We start from the raw sequence: 25,052 nt of genomic DNA, 5'->3' as shown, positions 1-25,052 counted from the left end.
AGCCCTCTTTAAGCAACGCTCCCAGTGAATATCATCGATAGAGGAAAGAAAGATTCCGATCATCTCCTTTGCGATTTTTTTTTCAATAAGAAAATGGAAGTTTTATCTTGATAAACTCATTAATGGTTTTATCAGATTATATTCCTGACATGGAATGTCAGCATTGGTAAGCATTAAACCTCCTTCCAAAATCTTAGACCCTGGATAAAATTACAACTATATATTATAAAATAACTTCTTTCATGGCTCCATTTTCAAGTCATTGATTCAAGACTTGATCTTGTTCTTGAGGTCCATGATGTAGACGATCCGTTGCCTTGTTCCTAAGGTAACTAAGTTTTGGGAATAGAATCATTTTCTATAAACTCGCAAAGCAGCTGTTTAGAGTTGTTCACTTTTATAAAAACATTTATGATTATTTTATAAAATTGGTCTTAAATTATCTAAAATATTTTTATAGTACCCTGGAACAAATTAACTTTAAAATATTGAATTATCAAAATAAAGCTTTGCAGCTTAGAGGCAATAAGCAACTGATTTTCCAAAAAGCTCCCTAAATGTTAGGATTTCTAAACAACATGCAGAATGAACTGGAACAATATGGTTCAATTGATCAGGATCAAGCAAAGTAAATGGATTAGAATAGTGTCTTGCAGATCATAATATAGAAATCTATATTTGGTTGATTAGGGTTATGTCCAAAATCATTTTGAGTTTGTGGAGCATGTCCAGTTTTAAAGACAGTAGCAGTGGACATTGCAGCTTCAAACATTGAGCTATCAAGAAACAAAAGGCTCAACTGCCAATGTACCACAAATTCTCAAAAGAAAAATAAGCACAACCTGATTGAAGACAGAAAGGAAAGCACACTAATCGTGTAGCAGGCAGGTGTGCTGTACAGAAATGGGGACAGAAATAGAGCTGCTACTTAGCTGAAATTCTTCTTATAAACAGTGGAGCTGCTTCTCTTCAGGATTAGTGTTTAGACCCTCTACCAGGTCAACCTGGTCTTTGCTGCACAAATACATTAAATAGGTTTCTCAAATTAATATAATGTTCACAAAGTGACATTCAGCCCTGGATAATTTTCCCTGTGCACACCTCTTTTGGATTCATTTTTAAAATAGTACTTCAGCCAGCATCCTTAGTTAGCAGGTGCTGGCCCTGATTATCACCATAAGCACATACATTCAATCAAAATACCAACAGAAATCGGCGATTCAGTTTCTCATTGCCATCATTGCATTAATGTCCCAAATCAGATTCCGTAGTTGATCCATTATTTGTTTCAGTTGCTGGTTTTTCTGTTTAAGTTTCTTATTTACCTCTACAATTTCCCGCCTCTCTTCACTTGCTAGGTGGAGTTGATTTCCCAAGCTATGATCTTCATGCTTTGTAATTTCATCTTCTACATAAGGAATAAGTTGCTCCATTGCGATAGGATCTAAACCGGCACAGTTTTCATTGCATTTATCGTAGACTAGTCGTAACTTCCTGAAGAGCACAGACAACTGGCGAAGGTGTTCTTGCAGCTTCCCCTGTCGGTCTTGGTGGGTGGCAGTGTGATATGATACACCATTTGGCAACTGCATGTTTCTTAGAAGCTGGAAGATCTCCATTGTTCTTGAGACAATGTCTTGTACCGTCTCTTGGCCAATTCGACAAAGAGAAGCTGTATTAACTTCCCGTCCTGCCTGCCCCTGGGGTCCAGTAAATGCTCCAGGCATCCCTGGACCAGGTACAGGAGGTGTAGCCATGACACTTTATTCTGACCCGTCAGTATGCCGAAAGTGAGGGTAACCTCATGCCACCCCGCCCGCCGGATCGTGTGAAGCAGCAGCCGCCGCAGCGCACCATTGAAGCGGAGTCCTCTCCTTTGCAATTTTGATGATCCTCTCTATTGGCCTGTGGTCTGATGTAGTTGTGATCCTGTAAAATGTTGTCAAGATGGGGGGCGGTAGCCTTGCCCTCCTCAACCTTCCTGAGTAATGAGGTGGTATTGTGGCTCCAGGTATCAGTCAAACACAAAGCTTTAAGTTTTGTCCAGAGGTGTCAGACCCATTCAGATGAATGGCATAACCATCAGTCCAGGCCAGTGGCAGACATCATGTGCCATCTCGCTGAGCACTGGCACACCTCAAGCCTGTGTGCTCAGCCCGCTCATGTTCACGCTACTAGCCCATGACTGCATTGCCAGATGCAGCTCCAACAGTGTCATCAAGTTTGCAGATGACACAACAGTTGTTGGCCTCGTCAGCAACAACGATGAGCCGCACGACAGAGAAGAGGCAGAAAATCAGGTGACATGGTGCGAGAGGAACAACCCGAGTCTCAGCATGGACGAGGTGAAGGAGATGATCGTAGACTTCAGGAGGACCAGGAATAACCACCCTCCACCACATATCAACTCTGTAGGAGAGAGGGAGTGGAGAGCACCAGGTTCCTTGAAGTTCACTTAACTACTGGCCTATCGTGGACACTCAGCATCTCCTCACTTGTCAGGAAGGTGCAACAGTGACTGAGAAGACTGAAGCGGGCAAGGCTACTGGCCACCATGATGTCAACCTTCTATAGGAGCTCTATCAAGAGAGTCCTGGCTGGCTGTATCGCAGTGTAGTATGGATGCTGCTGAGAAATGGATCAGAGGTCAGTCCACAAGACAATAAGAGTGACAAATAGGATCAGTGGAGTCTCCCACCCCCCCCCCCCAACATTGATGTGATCTACCAGGATTATTGTCTGAAGAAGGCACACAAAATCATTGAGGACCCCTTCAACCCCGCACACAGCATCTTTCAGCTGGTCCCATTGGGAAAGAGATACAGGAGGATCAGAGCCAGCACCACCAGGCTGAGGAACAGCTTCTTCCCACGGGCAGTGAGAATGCCGAACGACCCAAGGAACTGCTCGCCCTGACCCTCCGAGACTCTCATATTCATGAAACTATATTTATTTATTTTTACAGATGAATACTTGTCCTGCACACGTTTTGTTTTTCTGTATGTGTGATGTATGGTTGTTTCTCTGTGTCTTTTACACCAAGGACCCGAGAACGCTCTTTCATCGACTTGTACAAACAGATGACAATAAACTTGACAGTCTGCTGGCCTGAGAGCTGGATGCTAATCTCTCTCTCTCCCCCCTCCACTGATGTTGATTCCTTCTCTGGAGCTGTTTTACAGGTGAATGCCGTTATAACTGACCATGTACTTCAAATCCTTTAGGAAAAGCAAAGTACTTGCACATGGGAAAGGAAGTAGATGGCGTTGACATGCGAGCAGAAGTCGGACTACTCTCCAGAAACATCATTATTATGGGAGAAATGGAAGCAGAGTGCTATGGCAACAACGCCTGCACCTTTTTTGAATTTGACACAGTTGGCGGGCACATTAAAGTAAGTGGTTATTCAATGACATAAAACAAGGTATTCCTGACATTTCTAAATCTAAACATCATTGTGGATCTCCATTAGTAGAGTCAATTTAAATAAATCTGGATCCATTGAGAAAATACTTAACATTTGGCAGAATTAGCTTAAAGTTATTGGACAGGAGTCTCCAGTGAGGAGATGGAACGTGTTCCATTTTTGATGTTGCATGGGGTGGTTCAGAGTCCTACTTAGTATAGCGTATCTGAACCTGAATTTGTCTTTCTCCTTGTGTTCTGTAGATGGGTGTGGGTTTTAAAGCCGTTCACATTGAAGGTGTGGAGCTGAAACACATGGGCCAGCAGTCCATGGGCCACTACCCGATTCATTTCCACATGACTGGGGATGTGGATGAGAAAGGTGGCTATTCCCCTCCGACATACGTGAAGGGAGTTTCCATTCATGACTCTTTCTCGCGATGCGTGACCATTCATGGATCCAATGGATTGTTGGTGAGTGATGGCTGATCAATGGCAAATAGCAAAAGTTTTTATGTAACAGAACAAAACGACCTCATGAATGTTTAAATTTACATGTAAGGCATACAGCACGGTAACAGGCCATTTCAGCCCATGAGCCCGTGCCGCCCAATTACACCCAATTGACATGCAAACCCAGTACATTTAAAAGGTGGGGGTGAACAGGAGCCCCTGGAGGAAATCCATGCAGACATGGAGAGAAGGTACAAACTCCTTACAGTGCCGGATTCGAATTATTCCACGTCCTCTGAATTTATCAACATTAAATTGTACTGAGCAATTTTAAGCACTTTGTTTTAAATTATTATTTTACCCACACACTTGAGCCATAATCCAAGCTGATATTCCATTGTGTTGCTCAGGAGCATTACACATTCAAGCTTATTGCCGTAATATAAAAATATAATATTAAAATATACAGTATTAACCGTCCTATCTTTCAAATATCTAGCTGAGACTATGTCACCATTTGCAAGAGGGTATGGAAGGTACCATGAAGATGTGCAGCATCTCACCATTTTGGTCAGTGTATATTCTTCGGACAATGTTATTCATCCCGATAACTTGCACATTGGTGTTCGGGGAATCTGTACAAATCACTTTCAGGATTCCTGCAAATGTTTTCTCTCCCACAAGTTCTTTGCAGGTCAACATGTACCTCGGGAGGACGATGATTTAAATTGCATCAGAAGCATGAAGCTGTATTCTTTTCTCCATAGATACTGACCGGCTTGCTGATCATTTCCTGCATTTTGTTTGTATTTCAGATTTCCAGACTTTGCAATTTATGCCATGGTGTTTAAAGGAACTTCCCCCACACTAAAACACTATGGGACACCCTGAGTTTGTAAAATCTGCTCTCGAAATCAAACACGTGTATTTCTGTGCAGTTTTTAAGTTCAGAGCCTCAATAGGTTAAGTGCATTCTAACCCTCTTCCATATATCAGATGCTTTTCCAAATTCTAACTAAATATTTAAAAGTAACTTCCATCGTGCATGGCAGTGAGTGCATTACTGTTACAGCGCCAGCAATCGGGACCGGAGTTCAAATCCAGCACTGCTTCTAAGAAATCCTCCACGTGTCTGTGTGGGTTTTCCCCTGGGCGGGGGGGGGAGGGGAGCTCCGGTTTCCTTCCACCCTTCAAAGAGAAAAGTACCGGATGTTGTAGATCAATTGGGTGTGTGGGCCGAAAGGGCCCGTTACTGGGCTGTACGTAAATGCAGCACCTTTGTCAGGATAAATGAACTCTAACACTTTTCCATACATAGGTTTCTTTTCTAATTTCTAACTGGGTGTTCAAAAGTAACTTTAATTTAGTTTTATAGCATTCTAATATTCAGATTTCACGGTTCAGTTATAAACGAACATAGATTCTCGCTGACATGATTCCATCCTTCACGTGGAGTTTAGTTTAATGGGGGAATTGATTATGTCCAGTTTACTGTGTTCCACTTAATTGGTATCAAATCTTGGCATTCAAACATAAGTCTTTGTGCTTATCACACAAACGCAAGGAGTGAAGCCATGGTTCACCCGAGGCGTAAAGGAAATATCGCTTTCTAGTGTTAACTTTACACTGCAACCTTATGGCCTTTTGGAATGTGTAAATTTGTAAAGCAACATTTACCATTGCCTGAAGGAGTTGCCACGCCATCTATTTTGTACATTATAATGCTATATCATTAATTCTGATGTGTTTATAACTTTAAACTAACCTTGAATGTTTACTGACGCTGGTGAGTGTACACCAGACCAGATTTGAGTCTTCCACCAGTCGTCAGAATTAATCTATCTGAAACTTAGCTGGTTAGATAGCAGAATGGTTGGTATAACAATCCCAGTGTGATGTTTTATATCTTTACCATCTATGGAAATGGGCAAATCAGTGTGAACTCCAGTGACACATGCTCTCAGATTTTGGCTCTCCCAAGTATCATGGGATTATAAACTGTGTCCTGTAGCAAACAGATGAATCACCACTGTTCAATGAATCTATTCAGTATAAGGTAAACTTAGAATTACTAAAATATATTTCCCAATGTGTATAAATATGCCCGGTCAAAACATTTTTGTCTAATGATACAAAATATTCCTGGGAGGCACAGTTAGTGTAGCACCCGGGTTCAAATCTGGTGCTGTCTGTAGGGAGTTTGCACGCTCTCCCCACGTCTATGTGGGTTTTCCCCGGGGGCTCTGGTTTCCTTCCACCATTCAAAATGTGAGGGGGGTTAATCAGGTGCAATTGGGTAGCATGGAATCATGGACCTATAACCATGTTGTACATCTTAAAAAGGAGATATTTCAGAGAAGCTATTACCATAGCTTGGTGACAGGATTCTCACCTTGGAATTAGAGGATCTTGGGGAGAATACTGTTCGAGAGACTTCAGCAAAAACTTTGCTCTGCACTTCAGAACCAGTGTCGAGAGATGCTTCTTTGAATCAGAGTTCGTCGGGACCATCAAGTTAGATACGCCTTTAACCTGAGGTGGGAGAGTTGGGAAGAAATCTCCATCAACTCTGGCTCCATCCTGTCCTCTGGTGCAGCCTGGGTGGACTTGCACACAGGAAGCAGGTGCGATTCTGGGTGACGGACCCTGGCTAGGGTGGGATGCCACAAGGATCAGCGCATGGGCACCAGTATTCATAATTTTAACGTTGTTATTTGTGGATCCTGCAGAGTGACCTGCCCCCCTGTGGCCCACAAACTCGCGCTGCCCAAATCCACCCATGCGACCCACCAGAGCCCCTAGGGAAAGCCCACACCACCCTAACAGACAGCGGCAGATTTGAGCCTGGGTTCCTGGCTCTGTCGTTATCATCACGGCCTATCCCTTCGTGAGCGAAGCTGAACACGGTGCCTTGTAGCTCTTCTGCCCTCAGAATTTTTTGTAGTTGTTGGCACATTGTGATGTGCCGCTGCGAATCGCGGAACGCCATGCCGTGCGATTTCTTTTTTTTTTGCAATGCCCTCCAAGTCAGTATGGTTGACATGGAATGACTGGAGATCGCACTTGATTACGTCTTTGTAGTGAAGACGTGGGCGGCCAACAGGGTGGGGAGCATCTGGTAGCCCACCATAGAGGACATCTTTGGGCAATCGGCCTTCCTCCATACAGCCCATCGCAGGCGGCGAGCGCAGATGATTGAGTAGAGGTCCATACTTCTAGTCTTCTCTAAGACCTGAACGTTTATGACTCTGTTGTGCCATGAGTTGGCCTAGGATGGATCTAAGGCAGCAGAAATGGAAATGGCTCTGTCATAGCATTGTGCTAACTGTATTGGATCAAGGAACCCGGCGTAACATCTCCAAGTCTGCAGGCAGAACAAAGGTGGGGGGGGGGGGGGTGGATTTTGAGCTATGAGGAGAATGGAAACTTGGGGATGTGACTCAATCAAGAGGGGTGAGTGGGCCGGATGAAGCCTAAAGGTAGGTGGACAGTAAACAACCATCATTGTTCTAAAAGCAGCTCGATTGGGGAAAATCAAATTGCAACGTGACTTGGCTGTCCTTGTAGATGATCAAACGATTACATTCAGCCACCAAATAGTGAGGCAAATTGGTTGTGAGTACAGGAGCAAGGACACTGTCTGGAATTTTGTGTGCAGTTTAGATCTCCTTACCTGAGGAAGGATGTTTTTAATTTAGAGGGATTGCATTGATGGTTTTTACTAGACACCTCCTGAAACATATTTTAATACAGATTGGGTTGGTTGGGACTATATTCACTGGAGTTCAGGAGAATGAATGCGATCTCATAGAATTCTGAGATACAGGGAGGATGTTCCTGGTGGCTGGAGAGTTCAAAGCCAGGGATGAAAGTGGATATGTGAAGTGCCAGTTGATGAAGTAGACAAAGACGATGTGGTCAAACAACAATCATGGCTTTTATTAGCAGAATCTCATGGTACAATAATGAAAGACAATAGATGCATATCCAGTTATATCCAAGGGGAGTGTCCTTAACAGTAGACATAATGCACAGCCAATGTTAATACAGCAAGGCTTGCCAGAGGGGAGACAAGCAGCTTGGCAGACATTCACCACAGTCTCCCCCCGGCAGAAGAAGGGTTAAAATCAATAGGACATCTGGTAGGAAAGACTGAAGCAAGCGATACATGGATACTATGTTTGGCCTTGAGATACTCTAACAGGCAAAATACGCCAGTATCTAGCAAGCAATCGAAATATAATGAGATGTTTTATGAATCAGGTTGTTTATGAATTCTGGTGGCTCCTTTGCAACCTTGAGAACTGGTACAGGTCCTGGGTCTGTAGTGTGGGAAGGACTGGCTTCTGGACCCGCTCCAGAATCGCCAGCGTGAGGCATTGGAACCTCAGCATGGCCATCTGAAAGCTGACGAGGGGTCACAGGCTGGGGGATGAGTCCAACCTCTCAAGTTCACTCTGAGTAGGGGGGCGAACCAGGCATGGCCAGATCTCTAAGGGGTACAGTGTCAGCACTCTCATCTAGGAATTTAACATGAGCGTAGTTGGGGTTGGTATGCAGTAGATGAACTGGTTGGACTAGGGGGTATGTTTTACGCACCCGAGCTTGGCTCTTCAGGAGCACGGTTCCAGGCTCAGATAAACAGGCTGGCCAGTCCATCACAGTTCCTGATTTCCTAGGAAAAGCAAACATACGTTCATGAGGTGTTTGATTTGTTGCAGTACACAATAATGACTGAATAGAATGTAGTGCCTCAGGCAGCACTCCTGCCACCAGGTAACAGGGTGACCATGTGTTTTTAAAGCAAGATTAACAGTCTTCCAGACTGTAGCATTAGCCCTTTCAACCTGCCCATTGCCCTGTGGGTTGTAGCTCGTGGTTCAGCTGGTGGCAATCCCCTTTCGTAGCAGGGCTCGCTGCAGTTCAGCGCTCATGAATGCTGAGCATCTATCAGTATGAATGTAATTGAGAAAACCAAAAATGCTGAAAATTCTAGTGACTTAATTACAGACGCTGATGAGACAACAGGGCAGGGTATCGCAAAGGGAAACCTGGAATATTCGTCAATTACAGTAAGGAAATATACATTTTTGTTGTTGGAAGGTAACGGCCCATTAAAATCTAAACTAATCCTCTCAAATGTTTGGGTTGCCTTGATGAGAGTGGCCTCTGGAGTTTTGAAGTATTGCGGTTTGCATTCTGCGCAAACAGGACAGCTTTTAGTCAGTTTCCTGATTTCTTCCAGAGAGTAAGGAAGGTTGTTAGCCCTTATGTAATAGAAGAACCTCGTGACTCCTGGGTGGCACAGTCTGCTATGGATCTCTTTTAGCCCCTCCAGCTGAGCACCAGGAGCAGATCGTGACAATGCGTTAGAGGGATCATTTAATCTGCCCAGTCTGTACTGGATCTCATAATTATAAGTTGAGAGTTCTACTCGCCAGCGTGCCATCTTATCATTCTTGATTTTACTTTTGTGTTTAGTACTGAACACGTAGGCTACAGATTTCTGATCAGTGACAAGAGTAAATTTTCTGCCGGCTAGAAAATGTCTCCAGTAGCAAACAGCTTCAATAATAGCCTGGGCTTCTTTTTCAATGGCAGGATGTTTAAGTTCAGGTCCGTGTAACGTGCGGGAGAAGAATACCACAGGTCTGCCCTTTTGATTAAGGGTTCCTTCTAAAGCACAATCTGAAGCATCAGTTTCCACTTGGTACGGGACATCCTCGTCAATGGATGAGAGAGCAGCTTTGGCAATATCAGCTTTAATTCTCTCGAAAGCCTTCAAGGCCATTGGAGAGAGAGTGTCAAACAGAGGGCGTCCCTTCATAGCATATCCTGAACCCATTTGCAATAATAAGAAAATAATCCCATAGACCTTTTGAGGGCTTTTGCTGAGTTTGGAGGTGGTAACTTCTTAAGGGGAGCCATTCTTTCCGGGTCGAGGCGGATTTCGCCCTTGCGGACAATGTAGCCCAGAATGCATTGAACACACATTTGCCCTCATTAAATGTAAGGTTGAGTTCTTTAGCTGTTGCTAAAAATGTCTTTAAGTTGTTGTCGTGCTCAGCCTGTGTTTTCCCACAGATAGTGACATTATCCAGACAGGGAAATGTACCCTGTAACTCAAATGTCCTAACAATCTTATCCATTTCCCTCTGAAACACTGACACACCATTAGTGACTCCAAAAGGTACCCTTTTAAACTGGTATAACCCCCCATCAGCCTCAAAGGCTGTATAGGGTTATTCCTTTTTTTTAATGGGGATTTGGTGGTAAGCTGCTTTGAGGTCGATAGTGGAGTACACTTTGTATTGCGCTATCTGATTAATCATTTCATTGATGCGTGGCAGGGGGTAGATATCCAGGTTAGTGTAACGGTTGATTGTCTGACTATAGTCAATAATCAGTCGTTTCTTTGTGTGAGTTTTCACAACTACCACCTAGGCTCGCCACGGACTCTTTCTGGGTTCAATTACTCCCTCTTTAAGCAATCTCTGGGTCTCAGCTTTGATAAACTCACGATCCTCTTTGCTTTAAGAACGGCTCTTAGTGGCAATCGGCCGACAGTCGGGGGATAAATCACTGAAAAGGGAGGGAACTTTGATCTTTAATGTGGACAGACTGCAGTAACTAGCGCAGGGGATGGTAAGTGTGGGTAGTGGCCCACCGAAATTTAATACTACACTGTTCATTTGAGATTGAATATCTAACCCCAGTACCACAGGGGTGCAAGAGCTCCGGCATAATAAAGAGCCACACATCAGCCAGGCAATGTCACTGCAAATTTAAAGTAACTTTATACTTGTCCCGTACAGTTTTTGTAAGTTCACTACAAGCCATCGATATCTTTCAGTTCACTTGATATCTCTGCAAATTTAAGGCTCTGGCAACTCTCTTGTGGATGTAGCTGTCAGCACTCCCCGAGTCTATTAGACAATCAAGAGTCTCACCATTCACCTCCCTCTTCATAGTCGACCGTTCCAGTCCGTAACATCCCCCAAGCTTTGGAGTCAATTGAGCTATCACAGGGGATCTCACCTCGCCATCACTTGAAGTCGATTCAGCCTGCTCGTCTGAAGATTCCCCCTTTTCACAGTTGTCTTCCATTCCTGCAGCTCCAGGACACATTTTCTTGGTGCTTCTCTTCTTCTTCTTCTTATCAGTGGGAGTACTTTTCGCCCTACATACTTCAGCAAAGTGGCCGAGTTTCCCACAAAAGCTGCAGGTAGCAAATCGAGCCAGGCACTTCTGTCTGGTGTGCCAGCTCTTATCACAGAAGTAGCATTTTTCAGGTGTTCGCCTTTTTCTTTTCTTCGGGGTTCCAGCACTCCTGGATGTTTCCTTTTCGGTTTCTAGCATTTCACTGGACCGTGTGGCACTTCTCAGTGTTTTGACTAGAGTGACTGCCCAGTCGTAGGTTAAGGGCTCCGTCTCCAACAGCCTCTATTGGATGTAACTGGAGTCAATCCTATTGACTAAAGCATCCAGCTTCAAGGCATTGTGGTGTTGTTGCACATTGACTGGCCTGACATCACATTCGTTTGCCAATGAGTCGAGGGCCAGTGCATAGGCAGCATCACTTTCCCTGGGTTTCTGGCGACTAGACAGCAACTGATGTCGAGCAAGTACCACATTCCGTGGCGCCGCATAGTAAGCAGACAGACGTTCCCGGGCTATAGCCACAGTGGTAGCTCCTTACGTTATGGCGAAAGGGACCTCACCCAGCAGAGAATTCAGGTGGCCCCGCTGTATCGCCTCATCGACCACGTTGTTTCGAGTCATGTAGTACTCGAAACAAGCAATCCAGTGGTTGAAAATTTCTCTGGCCCTCGGGGCAGACTGGTCGATTATCAGCCGCTCTGGCTCAAGGGCTGCATCCATTTCTGCTAATAAAATTGAAGTGCCAGTTGATGAAATAGACAAAGACGATGTGGTCAAACAATAATCATGGCTTTTATTAGCAGAAACTCATGGTACAATAATGAAAGACAATGGGTGCATATACAGTTATGTCCAAGGGGAGTGTCCTTAACAGTCGAGATAATGCCAGCCAATGTTAGTACAGCGAGGCTCGCCAGAGGGGAGACAAGCAGCTTGGCAGACATTCACCACAATATGTCACTTAGAACTGTCATCAAGTGAAATCTCTTCGCCCAGAGGCTGGTGAACCTGCACATTCTCTGCCATGGAAGTCATATTTAAGAAGGAATTAGATTTTGTTTTTGACACGCTGATCGCTCATTAGTTACTGGAGAGGGGGAGGCATTTCCTGCACTGCTTGAGAGGCCACAGACCCTTCATTGTTTCAGACAACTGTATCCGCAGGGATGTCTGTGAGGCTGAGAATTTGGTGGGTTGCACATTGAACATGGCGATCATGCTGCAACTCAACAGCAGTGTGGCAAGGATGACCTCCAGGCTTAAGTAGAGGAGAGGTAAGCCATATAACAATTACAGTACGGAAACAGGCTGTCACGGCCCCTTTAGTCCACACCGATTTAAGTGAACTCCACTAATCCCATCTACCTGCTCCCTGCCCATAACCCTCCAATCCCCTCACATCCATGTACTCATCAAACCCTCTCTTAAGTGACAAAATTGTCCCTGCTGCAACCACCTCTTCCGGAACGTCATTCCACTCAGCCACCACCCTCTGAGCGAAGAAGCTTCCTCTTATGTTCGAAATTTCTGCCCCCTCACCCTTAACTTATGACCCCTCATTCCAATCTCCCCTACCCTCAAGGGGAAGAGCCTATTCACATCCTCTCTATCTATCCCCCTCATAATTTTATATACCTCTATCAAATACCCCCGTCAACCTTCTCTGCTCCAATGAATAAAGATCCACTCTGCTCAATCTTTCTCCATATTCTAGATACTGCAATCCAGACAAAATCTTCTCTGCACCCTCTCTACCTTATTGATCCATTGAGGAGTCCCCTGAGTTCATCCCACTCTCCAACAGATTTTTCTCTTTTACATATTTCTGGATACGATGGATTCTCAGAAGAGTGGAGCCATAGTTGAGAGCACAAGTGGGTCGGTCGCAGCAGAGAGCAGGATCAGAGCACGGTGATAGGGGATCTCATAGTTAAAGGAACAGAGAAGTATTTCTGTGGATTGGTGTATTCCCTCCCTGTGTCGAGGTTCAAGGATATCACGAAATAGCTGCAAAGCACCATGAAGAGAGAGAGAGAGTAAACAGCGAGGAGTCATGATCCATTCTGGTACGGTGACAGAAAAAAGAATGAGGAATGCCAGGGGGCTGGGAAAGAGGTTTAAAAGCAAGACCTCAAGTGCTGTAATCTCATGTTTATGCCCAGGGTGGCTTGTTAGTGAATGTAGAAATAGGACGTTAAAACACAGGAGTGGATAGCTGGAGAAATATTTGAAGAGCGAGTGATGTTGCAGAGGTGACTGCTTTAGATGTCTGAGATGATTTCTGGCAGAGATGGGGCACACAAGTTGTACCTCAGCAGGATCTGAACCAATATACTTGCTTCAGAATGTGCTACAGCTGTTGTGGAGAATTTAAGCCAATGATTGTGTCAGAGAGTTCTGCAGCACGGTTACGGCCCCTTCGTCCCAACTTGGCCACACCAACCGAGCTAATCCCATTTGCCTCCGTTCAGCCCATCTCCATGAAACCTTTCCTATCCATTCACCCGTCTAAATGTCCTTTAAACATAACAGTGGTGTCCACTTGCTCCTGCAGCATGTTCCCTATACGTGTGGCGTGGTTTACACCACGCCTTTACAGCGCCGGCAATCGGGAGCAGGGTTCAAATTCTGTCAGGAGTTTGTACATTCTCGTCATGTCTGCTTGCGTTATTCCCGGGGGCTCGGGTTTCCACCAGGTTAATTGGGGGTAAATTGGCGGCACGGGCTCGTGGGCTGAAATGGTCTGCAACTGTGCTGTACGTCCAAAGTTAAAATTTATACTCAACTCCCTCTGTGTGAAGAAGGTGCCCCTCAGGTTCCTTCTAAATCTTTCTCCTTTCACCTTGAATCAATGCTCTCTAGTTTTAGATTCACCGACACTGGGGGAAGAAGGCTGTCACTATTTACCAACCTATCCCCCTCACAATTTTATAAGCCTCAATATGGTCCCCTCCCCTACAGACAGGGAGAAAAGTCCCAGGCTATCCTGCCTCTTCTTATAATTCAAGTTTACCAATCCTGGTGACACTTTTGTCAATCTTTTCTGCACCCTTTGCAGCTTAATGGCACATTGGGCAGCACGGTTGACATAGCGGTTAGCTCAACGCCTTTACGGCGCCTGCGATCGGGACTGGGGTTTGACTCCTGTGCTGTCTGTAAGGAGTTGGTATGTTCTCCCTGTATCTGCATGGGTTTTCCCTGGGCGCTCTGGTTTCCTCCCACCGTTTGAAATGTAGGTTAATTGGGCAGCACAGACCCGCAGGCCGAAATGGTCTGTTCCCGTGCTGTATATCTACATTTTGTTAAAAAATCTATCCTACAGCCAAGAGACAAAAACTGTACATAGAACTCCATTTGTGGTCTTTCTGTACAGTTGCAACATGATATCCCTGGTCCTGTACTTAATGCCCTGATCAATGAAAGTAAGCATGCCAAATGCTGTCTTCGTCGCCGCCTTTTTTGGGAACTATATACCTGTATTCCCAAATCTCTTTGTTCTACAACACAGTCCATGGCTCCACCATTCCCTTGTATGTCTTGCCCTCATTTAAAAGACCAAATTGCAGCAACACCTCACACTTTTCCGAGTTAAATTCCATCATCCATTCCTTTGCCCGTTGTAATCGTAGATGACCTTCTTCATTGTCCAGTGTGGCAGTTGAGGGTGGGAAGCTGGGGGGGGGAGAAAAACAAAGCTGAAAACAAACAGGGTAAGGTTTGGGTGATAATGAAAAGGGAAAAGTCTAATGCAGGGGAAAGACCATATTTAATGGGTATCAGGGAGGGGCAAATGAGCAGCAGGCAGTAAGTGTTCAAATAAAGAATAATGAGAAGATCAAATTAAAGGCAAAGAAGCTCAAATAAATGTGTAAGGCAGTTCAAAATGCGTTCCATCACCAAAACTATGAAGTGACTAAATTTGGTTTACAATGTATGTATGTAAATGTGCCAAGAGTGGTAAGTGAGGTCAGTGAACTACGAGCGCAGATGGATGAGTAAGGTTATGATGTGGCCATTGGCTCAAAGGAAGGAGGGTCTGGAATATTCTTCATACGAAGGGAGTAGAGGATGGGGGCAGGCAGCATTGAGTGCTGGAAAGTCAGGATGTAGAAGGGTCCAAATCTGTTTAATTAGAGTTAAGAAACAGTGGGGTCAACGTTTCACTGCTGGCTGTATTCCGTAGATCGCCACTGAGTGGGAGAAATATGGCTGTGCACAGAGAAGTGTAAACGTCATTGTTCATTCATAATCGAGAACTTTAATCATCGTGGATAAGTAATAGTGAAAAGAGGACAAAGAGTTTCCAAAATAAGCCCAAGAAAATGTTCTGGAACAGTCTGATTCCAGTCCAACAAGGGAGGGGGTATTGCTGGAAATGGTTCTGGTCAAGCCTTGAGAGAAATATATTTAAGTGATCATAAGGTCATAATATTTAGATTGGCAATACAAAAGAAGTGCCAGTTTTAAGTAAGATAAATGCACCATAGTCTGCAGACACTGTGATTGTAGTAAAAACACCTGCGTTGGAGGAACTTGGGTCACATAGGAGGTGAAGGTATATAACCAACACTTTGGGCCTGAGCCCTTCTTCAAGTAAAAATACTGAACTGGAAGAAGGCCAGGTTCAGTGGGATGAGAGTGGATTTTGCCCATGGTAAATTGAAACAAAACTTTTTTTAAAATTTTTGTTTAATTTCACATAAGCATTAAAAAAACCTTATACATTTCGTATTCAAAAATATTAAAAATTAATACATAGTGATTTTTTTAAACACCCCCTTCCCCGCACCCCCCCCCCCCCCCAACAGCCCAATAGAAAAGAAAGAAAAACATCTGGATAATATTTTTTTTAAACTTACTAAAACTATCAAATAAAGTCTAATATATCTTCATTTTTTGAAGGTTGGGTGATTACAATTTAATTCCAACAATTTGAAAATACGATTCCCAAATCTTTTCAAATTTATTATGTAAATTAGATGTAATCATTTCAGTCTGGCCATCTACGCATTCCCAAATGCATATCTGGCTTCCAAGTTACTGCCACACATTTTCTAACTACTGGGACATAACATTGACAGGAGAAATTGTAACTCCATTCCTTCCATCCTGCCCCCACTCCCCCCCCAATTCCTTTGAACATCCACTTCTCTCTGTGCTGCTTCACAGCTATACAGCCCCTCCTCTATACCACTCCCAGCCATTGTTTTCTACCTCTTCTTCATTTGCCGGTGTCTCTTTCTATCACTTCATGATCTTTCCTTGGCATCAGAATAGTAACCGAATGGATAAACCTTGTATTTAAACTTGTTTAATCCTCCCTAAAAAAAACTTCAATGAAGTTCCTTGATTATTCTACGTCCAAATATTACAACCATAATGTTTTCTCTGGATGTGCATTTATATGATGGAAATTGGAGCTTGAATTAATGTTGCTATTCTCCACTTGTTGATATTGATACAGTTATATGGAGGAAACTCTGATCCCTCGACTTTGGCTTCATCTAAATCAGTAGTTGTCCAACCTTCTCTTTCCACCCACATCCCACTTTAAACAATCCCTATGCCATAGATGCTCTGTGATTAGTACAGAGTTACTTAAGGCAGGATGTGAATGGGAAAGGAAGGTTGAGAGCCACTGCTCTGGACCCAATTGTTGCTGAGATATTTTGCTTGAAAAAAATTGTCATTGGCCCATTTCTGTGCACATGAGTTAATTAAGGTATGATTAAAAAAAGTGGGTTTCAAAGCTTTTTCTTTCCACTCACATTCTACCTTAAACAATCCCTTGCTAACCACAGAGCACCGATGGCATACCGCTTACTTAAGATGGAATGTGAATGGGAAGAAAAAGTTTGAAAACCACTGGTCTAAATGGTATCAATGAATAGAAATTTGCAAATGGCATTGATGGATGAATTCATTTTACCTCTAAATGTTATGAAGCTAAATAGCAAATAGAGAGAATTATGCTTCACGTACAAAATAATAAAGTCTGTAATTGGCCTTTACTTCAAAGAATTGAGATATGTAGGGATAATGTTTGTGCTACATTGCCCCTAATTAGAGTGTCTTTTTATTGAAAATAGCAAGGCGGGAAGCATCTGGAGAGGGATAAGTTTTTAAATTAATAGCCATCAGAACTGGTAAAAGCCCAGGATTTAACTATTTTCGAAAAAGATCAAAAGCAGAGACGGGACAGATAGGAGAGGCCAAACCTACCCTGATAAAGTTACCACTGCTATTCAACATAATCGTGTCGATCTCCTCAATGTTTTCATCCTGTGCTCGTGCATTTGATTCGATGGGGCCATCGTTCTGTGCTGAAAGAGGTTGCACAGATCTTGCATTACATTCCCTGTGGAAAGTGGAAGAGTGCTCCAAATGTTTATTGATTAAAGGATTTGATAAGGAAGTTGGAACTATTTCTTCCATAGGAGCTTCCAGGAGGAACTTGGGCGGCTACTTTTTATTTATCTATTCATTTTTAATTTTATTTCTTTGGACATATAGCACGGTTACAGGCCCTTCCGACCCATGCCACCCAATTGACCTTCACGGTTTGGAGGGTGGGAGAAAATCGGAGCCCCTGGAGAAAATCCATGCAGATATGAGGAGAACGTACAAAGTCCTCACAGGTTCAAACCTGTACCACTGATGCCCCTACTTGTAAAATTAGACTATTCCATTTAGGATGAACTAAATTCATTTCTTATTTTTAAAAATCTTTTTGGAAGCAGACATTGATCGCAAGCCCTGCATTGTAACCCATCCCCAAATACCAATAAAGAGATGGCGAGCTGCCTTTCGTGGGAGACGCAGTCTAAGGGGGCGGTACTATATGCATGTAACCGTTAGGTCGACTGATGTCAAGAGAAATGTTTCTCTTTGGCCATTGAAATCTCTCTGCCAAAAAAAATATTTTCAGACTGGGAATGAAGTGAGCAGTGAAAATTGAGGTTTCATTTTGGTTCTAATGCAGGTCTATGCCAGAAAAAAATGGAGCTAGAATGAGGTTCGGTTTCAAAGAATTGAAAACAATACCTGTTTAAGAAACCATATAGGATGGCTGATCTTCTACCTCTCTGCCATTTTTCAGCACATCCCAGATCCTTTCATTTCCTGATTAACCTGAAATGTACCCATCTCTGCTTTGAATAATTCATAAGCTTCACCCTAAATGGCCCCCACCTTGTTCTCAGACAACGTGCCCTGATCCTAGACTACCCAGATGGAGTAAAATCCTTCCTGGATTTGAGAAGCGTTTCAGTCTTTTCTAAATTTTGATTAGAGCTCCTCTCATTCATCTAAACGGTAGAGAACCCAGGCCCTGGGTTCCCCATTCAGTAAACCTGCCATTCCTGGAAGCAGTCAACTTTAGTTTCATCAGAAAACATGGAAGTCCAAGCGCTGGCTCTTGCAGAGCCCCATCATAAATGGCCATTGACAAGGATGCTGCCGGGACTTGAAGAGCTGAGCCTCGTGGAAAGGTTAAACATTCCTCAGAGTGTCGGAGAATGAGGGGAGATTTGACTGAGGTGTGCAAAATTGTGAGGGCTAAATGCAAGCAAGCTTTGCCCACTGAGGTTGGGTGAGATAAGAACTAGAGGATGTGGGTTAAGTGTGAAAGATGAGGGGTTTAGGGGAACTCCTTGATGAAGAGAGTGGTGGGAGTGTGCAGCTGAAGAGGTGATTGCAGGCTTGATTTTGACATGTTATTGTCATGTGATTGTACAAGTACAACCAAACAAAACAGCGTTCTACGGTCCCCAGTGCAAAACACGCAGCCACACAACCAGATATAACACACATACAATCAACGTACTTCATCTATACAAATCAATATTGTTTCATGGATATGAGGGTCTCGGAGGGTCAGTGTGAGCAGTTCCTTTGGTCGTTCAGCATTCTCACTCTGTTCCTCAACCAGGAGGTGCTGGCTCTGATCCTTCTGTATCTCTTTCCTGCCGAGACCAGCTGAAATTTGCTGTGTGTTGGGTGGAAGGGGTCCTCAATGATTTTACGTTTCCTCTTCATACAACGATCCTGGCAGATCACGTCGATGGTGGGGAAGGAAACTCCAGTCATCCTCTCTGCCATTCTTAGGGTCCTATATCTTGACCTCCAATCCATTTCTCTGCAGTAACAGCAGTTACGTGGATGGGAGAGGAATGGTCAGGGTGCAGGAATGTCAGAATAACAGTTTAGCTCAGACTAGATGGGCTGAAAGACCTGTTTCTGTGCTGTAGTTTTCTATGGTTCTAATGCCCCGATTCTCCCACCTACCCACTCACAATAGGGGCAAATGACATTTGTGAATTAACCATGCTGCTTTGGGAGAAGCTGGAAATGTACAAACTCCCCACACATTGCAGGGCTGTGAGGCACCATCAAACAAAATCTTTGATCGATTTGGGTGAAATTTCTCACTGCATCAATAACATGAAACTCCTTAACAAATGCACAACAATAGCGTAAGATAAATTGCTATGAACCTCTTTTTTTAATCTTTTTATTAGTTTTAACATATGCAAAATATATAGTAATAATAAAGTAAATCAATATCAGGCTACAAGTATCAAATAATGAACAAAGTACATATGAACCCATAATTTTTTTAAACATATGGACCCATTAAAATCAAACCTCTAAATCAGTGGTTCTCAACCTTTTTCTTTCCACTCATATACCACCTTCAGTAATCCCTTATTAACCACAGAGCACCTATGTCATCCTATGCTCCATGGTTAGTAAGGGATTACTGAAGGTGGTATGTGAGTGGAAAGGGAAGGTTGAGAACCACTGGTCTAAGTTAATCTAAGCTGTCATTGAGTCAGTCGTGAAGTCATACAATGTGGAAATGGGTCTGTGCCAACTATCCAACACCATGTGCATCAACCACTGCTTCAGGAATAGAAAGGGTCGACATTGGTTAGGTAGACAGGAAGGTGAATAGGATTGTCATCAATGTATGTAAAGTTTGAACAAGTTCACTTCTTTTTTTTAGGTGAAGGATGTCATTGGCTATAAGACCCTGGGGCATTGCTTCTTCACTGAAGATGGACCTGAGGAACGAAACACCTTTGATCACTGCCTCGGCTTGTTGGTCAAAGCGGGGACTCTGCTACCGTCAGACCGTAACAGCAAAATGTGCAGGACAATCAAGGATGGAGTGTACCCAGGCTACATTCCCAGACCCCAACAGGACTGCAAGTGAGCCGTTTGGCAGTCACCTTTTATTCGGGAATGCAATTGGGATGAACCAGCAAAAAAAAAAGAAAAATGGCCCCATTCATGACACGATTCATCCATTCAGCTTTCAAAATCCCAAGTTTACAACTCAAGGCTGTTCAGCCCATCACATAGGTGCTGTTTTGTGATGTCAATGCAAGATCATTACCTCTGCTTGAAATAATTCTCATTTCCTTTAATGCTGTGGTCTTTCCCCCCAATTAGCATTCTGTTCTTCATAAACCTCTTTCCTTAATCTCAGCAATCATTCTAAATGTGTGCCCCTTTATCTTTCACACTGCAGTCACAGAAAAGAATCTTTCATTACTCACGTTGTCACATCCGAAATTCTTTTTTTTAAAATAAACCATCTGCCTACCTCTGCTGCTGTTCCAGTGACGGAGGAAATGAGTCTCGCTTTGGCCAATGGTGGCTCAGGCTATTAATTTAGATCCATCTAAGGAGAAGCAGGAAATAAATCATGGGCAGAGCAGGAAAGAAGAGTTGAAAAGCGTAAATGCCATTGGAACAGGTCTATTACTGTACTGAATATTAAATTTGCACAATGAGTGAGATCATCTAGAAGCCTCGCAACTCTCTTTGTAGATTGTTTCACTTCCAGGGCTTTTTACCTCCTGAATCTGTTGTGGATAAAGTCTGTTTTCCTTTTGGAAATTAATAATGGCACCCACCTTACTCCTACTGGTCAAGGAGCAAACATCCACCCAACTGTGTAAAATCCAACTGTGAATTTTCACTCAATAATCTAATGGTCATTTTGAAGAACCCGGCATCTCTGACTTGGGCCGACCGCTGTACAAATCCTGTTATGCCCAAAGTAGGTGACCATCCAATGGCCTCCTGACAAAGAGAGATGAGAAATCAATGCACTTCCTGTTCACAAGTCCACCACAAGAACAATCTTTATTTTCAAGAAACTAATTCCTGGGAATTGAACTTTAGTTTCTATAAAATACAAATAGAAGCCGTCTTCTCCAATCTTTCTCATGCATGACTACCTGATTGGCGCCATGACCCTGATCCAGAGATTCCTGGAGGTTTGGGTCTCTAGCATCCAATAATCATTTATTGATAGCTGCCCCCAACATAGACTCTTCTAGGCAGCCCGCCAAACTTTGAGCCCTAGGACACCAGAGTGCAGAAGCAGGTCCTTTGGCCCATCAAGTCTATGTTAAACTGTTATTTTGCCCAGTCCCAGTGACCTGTTCCCGGACCATATCCCTTCATACCACTCTCATCCACGTTTTTTCAAATGTCATAGAGGAGCCCGCATTCAGCAGGCAGTTCATTCCACACTCCCACCTCTCTCTGCGTGAAGAAATTTCCCTTACAGTTCCCCCAGGCATCTCGCCTTTCACCCTTAACCCATGTCGTCATCTTCTCTCTCCAAACCTCAGTGGATAAAGCCTGCTTGCATTTACTCTGTCTATACCCCTCTATCAAATCTCCCCTCATTCTCTGACACTCCAGGGAACAAAGTCTGAACCTCTTTAACCTTTCCCTGTAACTCAGTCCTGGCAACATCCTTGTAAATCCTCTCTGTGCTCTTTCCCTTCTTTAGCAGGTCAATTTCTCACCCGTCAGCCACCCAACTACCCCTGCCTCAATTCCAGGTGGCTCATTTTCCATCATGAACTGAATGGGCATTTCTTACAGCTCTGACCTGAATTTCGCAGCTTCCTACGTTAGACAGATCCTGTCTAACCTTCCTGCTCCTCATCTGGTTTTAGACATCTCCGTTACAAGGAGAAGGTTCCTACTATCCACCCTATTGATGCCTCTCATCAGTTTATATACCCCTTTCCAGATCCCCCTCGGCTCCTCCAATCTGAGGAAAATAAGTGCAGCTTGTCCACTCCCTCGTTGTATCTGAAACGTTTGAGTCCAGGCAACATCTTGACAAGTTTATTGTCACAATGCGCCTGACCTCCTTCCTCAAATAATCTAGCGAGCCATCTCTAACATTCAGTCAGTCATACAAAGTGGGAGGACAAGAGCACAGTTGCAGAGTATGGACTTGCCATAAAAATGATCCTCTGTGCCCTCTCCAGAGCCCTCACGCCCTACAATGTAGTCTTCATCACACCACCCTGTATTGCAACAGTGGCCTGACCAACACTTTATAAAGTTGTACCATGACCTCCATACACTGATATTCTATCCCTTGGCCTCTGTAGATGTGCATCCTGTAGACCTATCCACCTTTTGAGATCTGTGAACTTGTGAACCATCTGTTCCACAATTGTCCCTGCCATTCCTGGTGTAAGTTCTGTCATTATTAAACCTCCCAAAGTGCACTTATCAGGATTAAGTTCCGGATGCCATTGGTCTTCTCGATTTACCAGTTGGTCAATATGATTTTTGGAACCCGACTAGCTCCCTCACTATTAATGTTCTATCCATTCACCCCTTTTTCTCTGCATCTTAAAACCAACATCTTTCTCGCTTTCCCAATTTTAATGACCTGGAACTTTAACCCTATGGACTCAGGCCACTTTTAACCTTTCATAATGTATACTCCAGACTGGGTCCATGGTTAAACAACAGGATGAACACCAGTATGAACCAGCTAGTGCTTGGGTACAAAACCAGACCTGGGGGTAGGGGGGGGAGAAAAAACATGAGGACAACTGAGTATTATGCGTTTATTGGTAGTCCCTGAAAACAGAGACAGAGTCCAAAGGGTTAACTCTGATTCTCCTTCCACAGATGCTGCCCAACCTGCTGAGCATTTTCAGGATTTTTTCTGTTTCAGATTTCAAGCACCTGTGGGGGTTTTTTAAAATTTGATGCTCATTAAATTGGACAATGAACTGTAAAGGTTTGTAAGCCAATACCACCTGTGCTGTTTCGTTACAGTGCTGTCTCAACATTTTGGATTGCAAACCCCAACAATAACCTCATCCACTGTGCAGCTGCGGGCTCTGAGGTAAATAGTCTTTTGCTGTACATGCTAACCTTTCCCTGAAGGCCGGATTCCTATTCTGGCTTTGCTGCATGTTTAAATGTCGAGAGGAGACTTTTTTTAAGAGATCAGTATGTTTACGTTGCAGGAAACGGGCTTTTGGTTCATTTTCCACCACGTGCCTACAGGGCCTTCAGAAGGAATGTACTCCCCAGGTTATTCAGAGCACATGCCTTTAGGGAAGTTCATCAACAACAGGGCTCATTCGAACCACCGGGTGAGTCTGCACGCAGAGAGCGTTGCACTGAAAGCGCTGGGTTTGGTTGCAAATTATTATTTTCCATGTACATTTATGAGCACATTCCTTAGCCAGTGCAGATCTGGAAACAGATCAAGGCTAGCTTATTGCTAAGCTCTGCTCCTTGTACCATGGGAGCTCTGTAAATATCACAGACCAAGTGGAGAAGTAGGAAGCCACAGACAATGATGGCCACTTAGAAACCCTCTGATCCACCAAGCCTTGTCAAACAATTGCAGTCCTCCTCTGCACTGTAGTTAATAGGTCTGCTTCTCCTGGAAAGAATAAAAAGAAAGAGCTAAAATAGCAACCTTAAAAACAAAATCTGGGAAGTATTTCTCCAGCACGTCGAGGGGATCAAAACCATAATAGAAAGATCGAGGAAAACTGGATTCAGATTCTCAGCACTGTCTCCTTTATGTACACACCAATGCCCACACCTGCTCACAGCAACCAGCTTTGGTTTGGTTTTAGTTTTGGGGAAAAGTCACCGAATATTGCACCTGCAGATCTGTGATCTCGAAATTTGCCATCCCAGTCGGAATAGGTATAGAATAGGATCTAAAGGAATTGGTTTAGATCCCAGCATGAAGAGTTTTCACAACTAAGATGCCCAGCAGATCTTGTTCATATTTTTACATTTTTTAGACATACAGCTCGGTAACAGGCCCTTCTGGCCCACAAGCCTGTGCCACCCAGTTCCATCCAATTGACCGCCAACCATTTTCCATTCTGAAGGGTGGGAGGAAACCAGAGCATCCAGAGGGGAGCCTGCACAGACACGGGAGAACATACAAATACCTTACAGGCAGCGCCGAGTTCTAACCTGGGTTCCTGGCGCTGTAACAGCATGGCACTAATCCGTGCTGCCCTGGGGAAATTGCTGATGCTTTGTTCTCTCTGCAGTCATTCGACCATTGTAAAGACTGTGCGTGTTATGTTGCATGTTCCGTGGATCAGGTTCAGCCTTGAGAATCATCGCTGAGCCATTTTCATTAAAAATCCACTTTAAACTCAACACCTTAAGTGCATTTTGAATTTTTTTTTCAACTATTTCTTAGGCTGGTATGATCATTGATAATGGGGTGAAGACAACTGAAGCAAATGCGAAGGACAAGAGGCCATTCCTCTCACTGATTGGTGCAAGGTGGGTTTTTGAATATGCATTTTATGAAGAGGATATTCACTTTGTTGAAAACTCTCTAGCCTGTATCTGAACATTGTGTCTGAATGGTAAATGGTGCAGATACCATTCCCAGACATCTGTGGCAGTGAGTCATTGAATATGTTCAAGGTGGAGTACAATAGACATTTGGAGATAGGGGATATAGGAAAAATAAGATCATCTATAATATTAAATGAGAGAGAGGGCTTAGAGAGCTGAATGGCTTCTTTTTTTGTGTGTGCTGATGCAATGGATGAGTGACCATTTTAGTTGTGGGAATGCTGCATTAAAGATCTTTATAGTCAATAACAAAAGCCTCGCTTGTTTACTGGCTTGTGACCTCAGCCATGGGCTTGTTTAGATCTGTAGGCAAGGACAGGATGTCGGAACCCTAGAGCTGGGAGTTAGAGTAA

At 43.7% G+C, this 25,052-nt stretch overlaps 2 protein-coding genes across 2 annotated transcripts in view; one reads left to right on the top strand and one right to left on the bottom strand.

Annotated features, from left to right (window-relative positions):
* Positions 1-25,052, top strand: part of LOC138749907 (cell migration-inducing and hyaluronan-binding protein-like) — a 115,207-nt gene that overhangs the window by 50,115 nt on the left and 40,040 nt on the right. The window contains exons 11-16 of the mRNA XM_069911947.1: positions 3,225-3,394; positions 3,670-3,879; positions 20,027-20,232; positions 23,131-23,200; positions 23,325-23,453; positions 24,536-24,621. Coding sequence (XP_069768048.1) covers positions 3,225-3,394; positions 3,670-3,879; positions 20,027-20,232; positions 23,131-23,200; positions 23,325-23,453; positions 24,536-24,621 — 871 coding nt within the window. The remainder of the gene's footprint in view (positions 1-3,224; positions 3,395-3,669; positions 3,880-20,026; positions 20,233-23,130; positions 23,201-23,324; positions 23,454-24,535; positions 24,622-25,052) is intronic.
* LOC138749994 (mediator of RNA polymerase II transcription subunit 30-like) lies at positions 1,035-1,816 on the bottom strand. The gene has a single exon (XM_069912130.1). It carries the CDS (start codon positions 1,755-1,757, stop codon positions 1,221-1,223), a length of 537 nt encoding a protein of 178 aa, XP_069768231.1. The 5' UTR covers positions 1,758-1,816; the 3' UTR covers positions 1,035-1,220.

Source organism: Narcine bancroftii, chromosome 14, assembly GCF_036971445.1.
Source record: "Narcine bancroftii isolate sNarBan1 chromosome 14, sNarBan1.hap1, whole genome shotgun sequence".
NCBI lineage: Eukaryota > Metazoa > Chordata > Chondrichthyes > Torpediniformes > Narcinidae > Narcine > Narcine bancroftii.
Note: the sequence above shows the minus strand (reverse complement) of the source record. Positions and strands in the feature narration are given on the sequence as shown.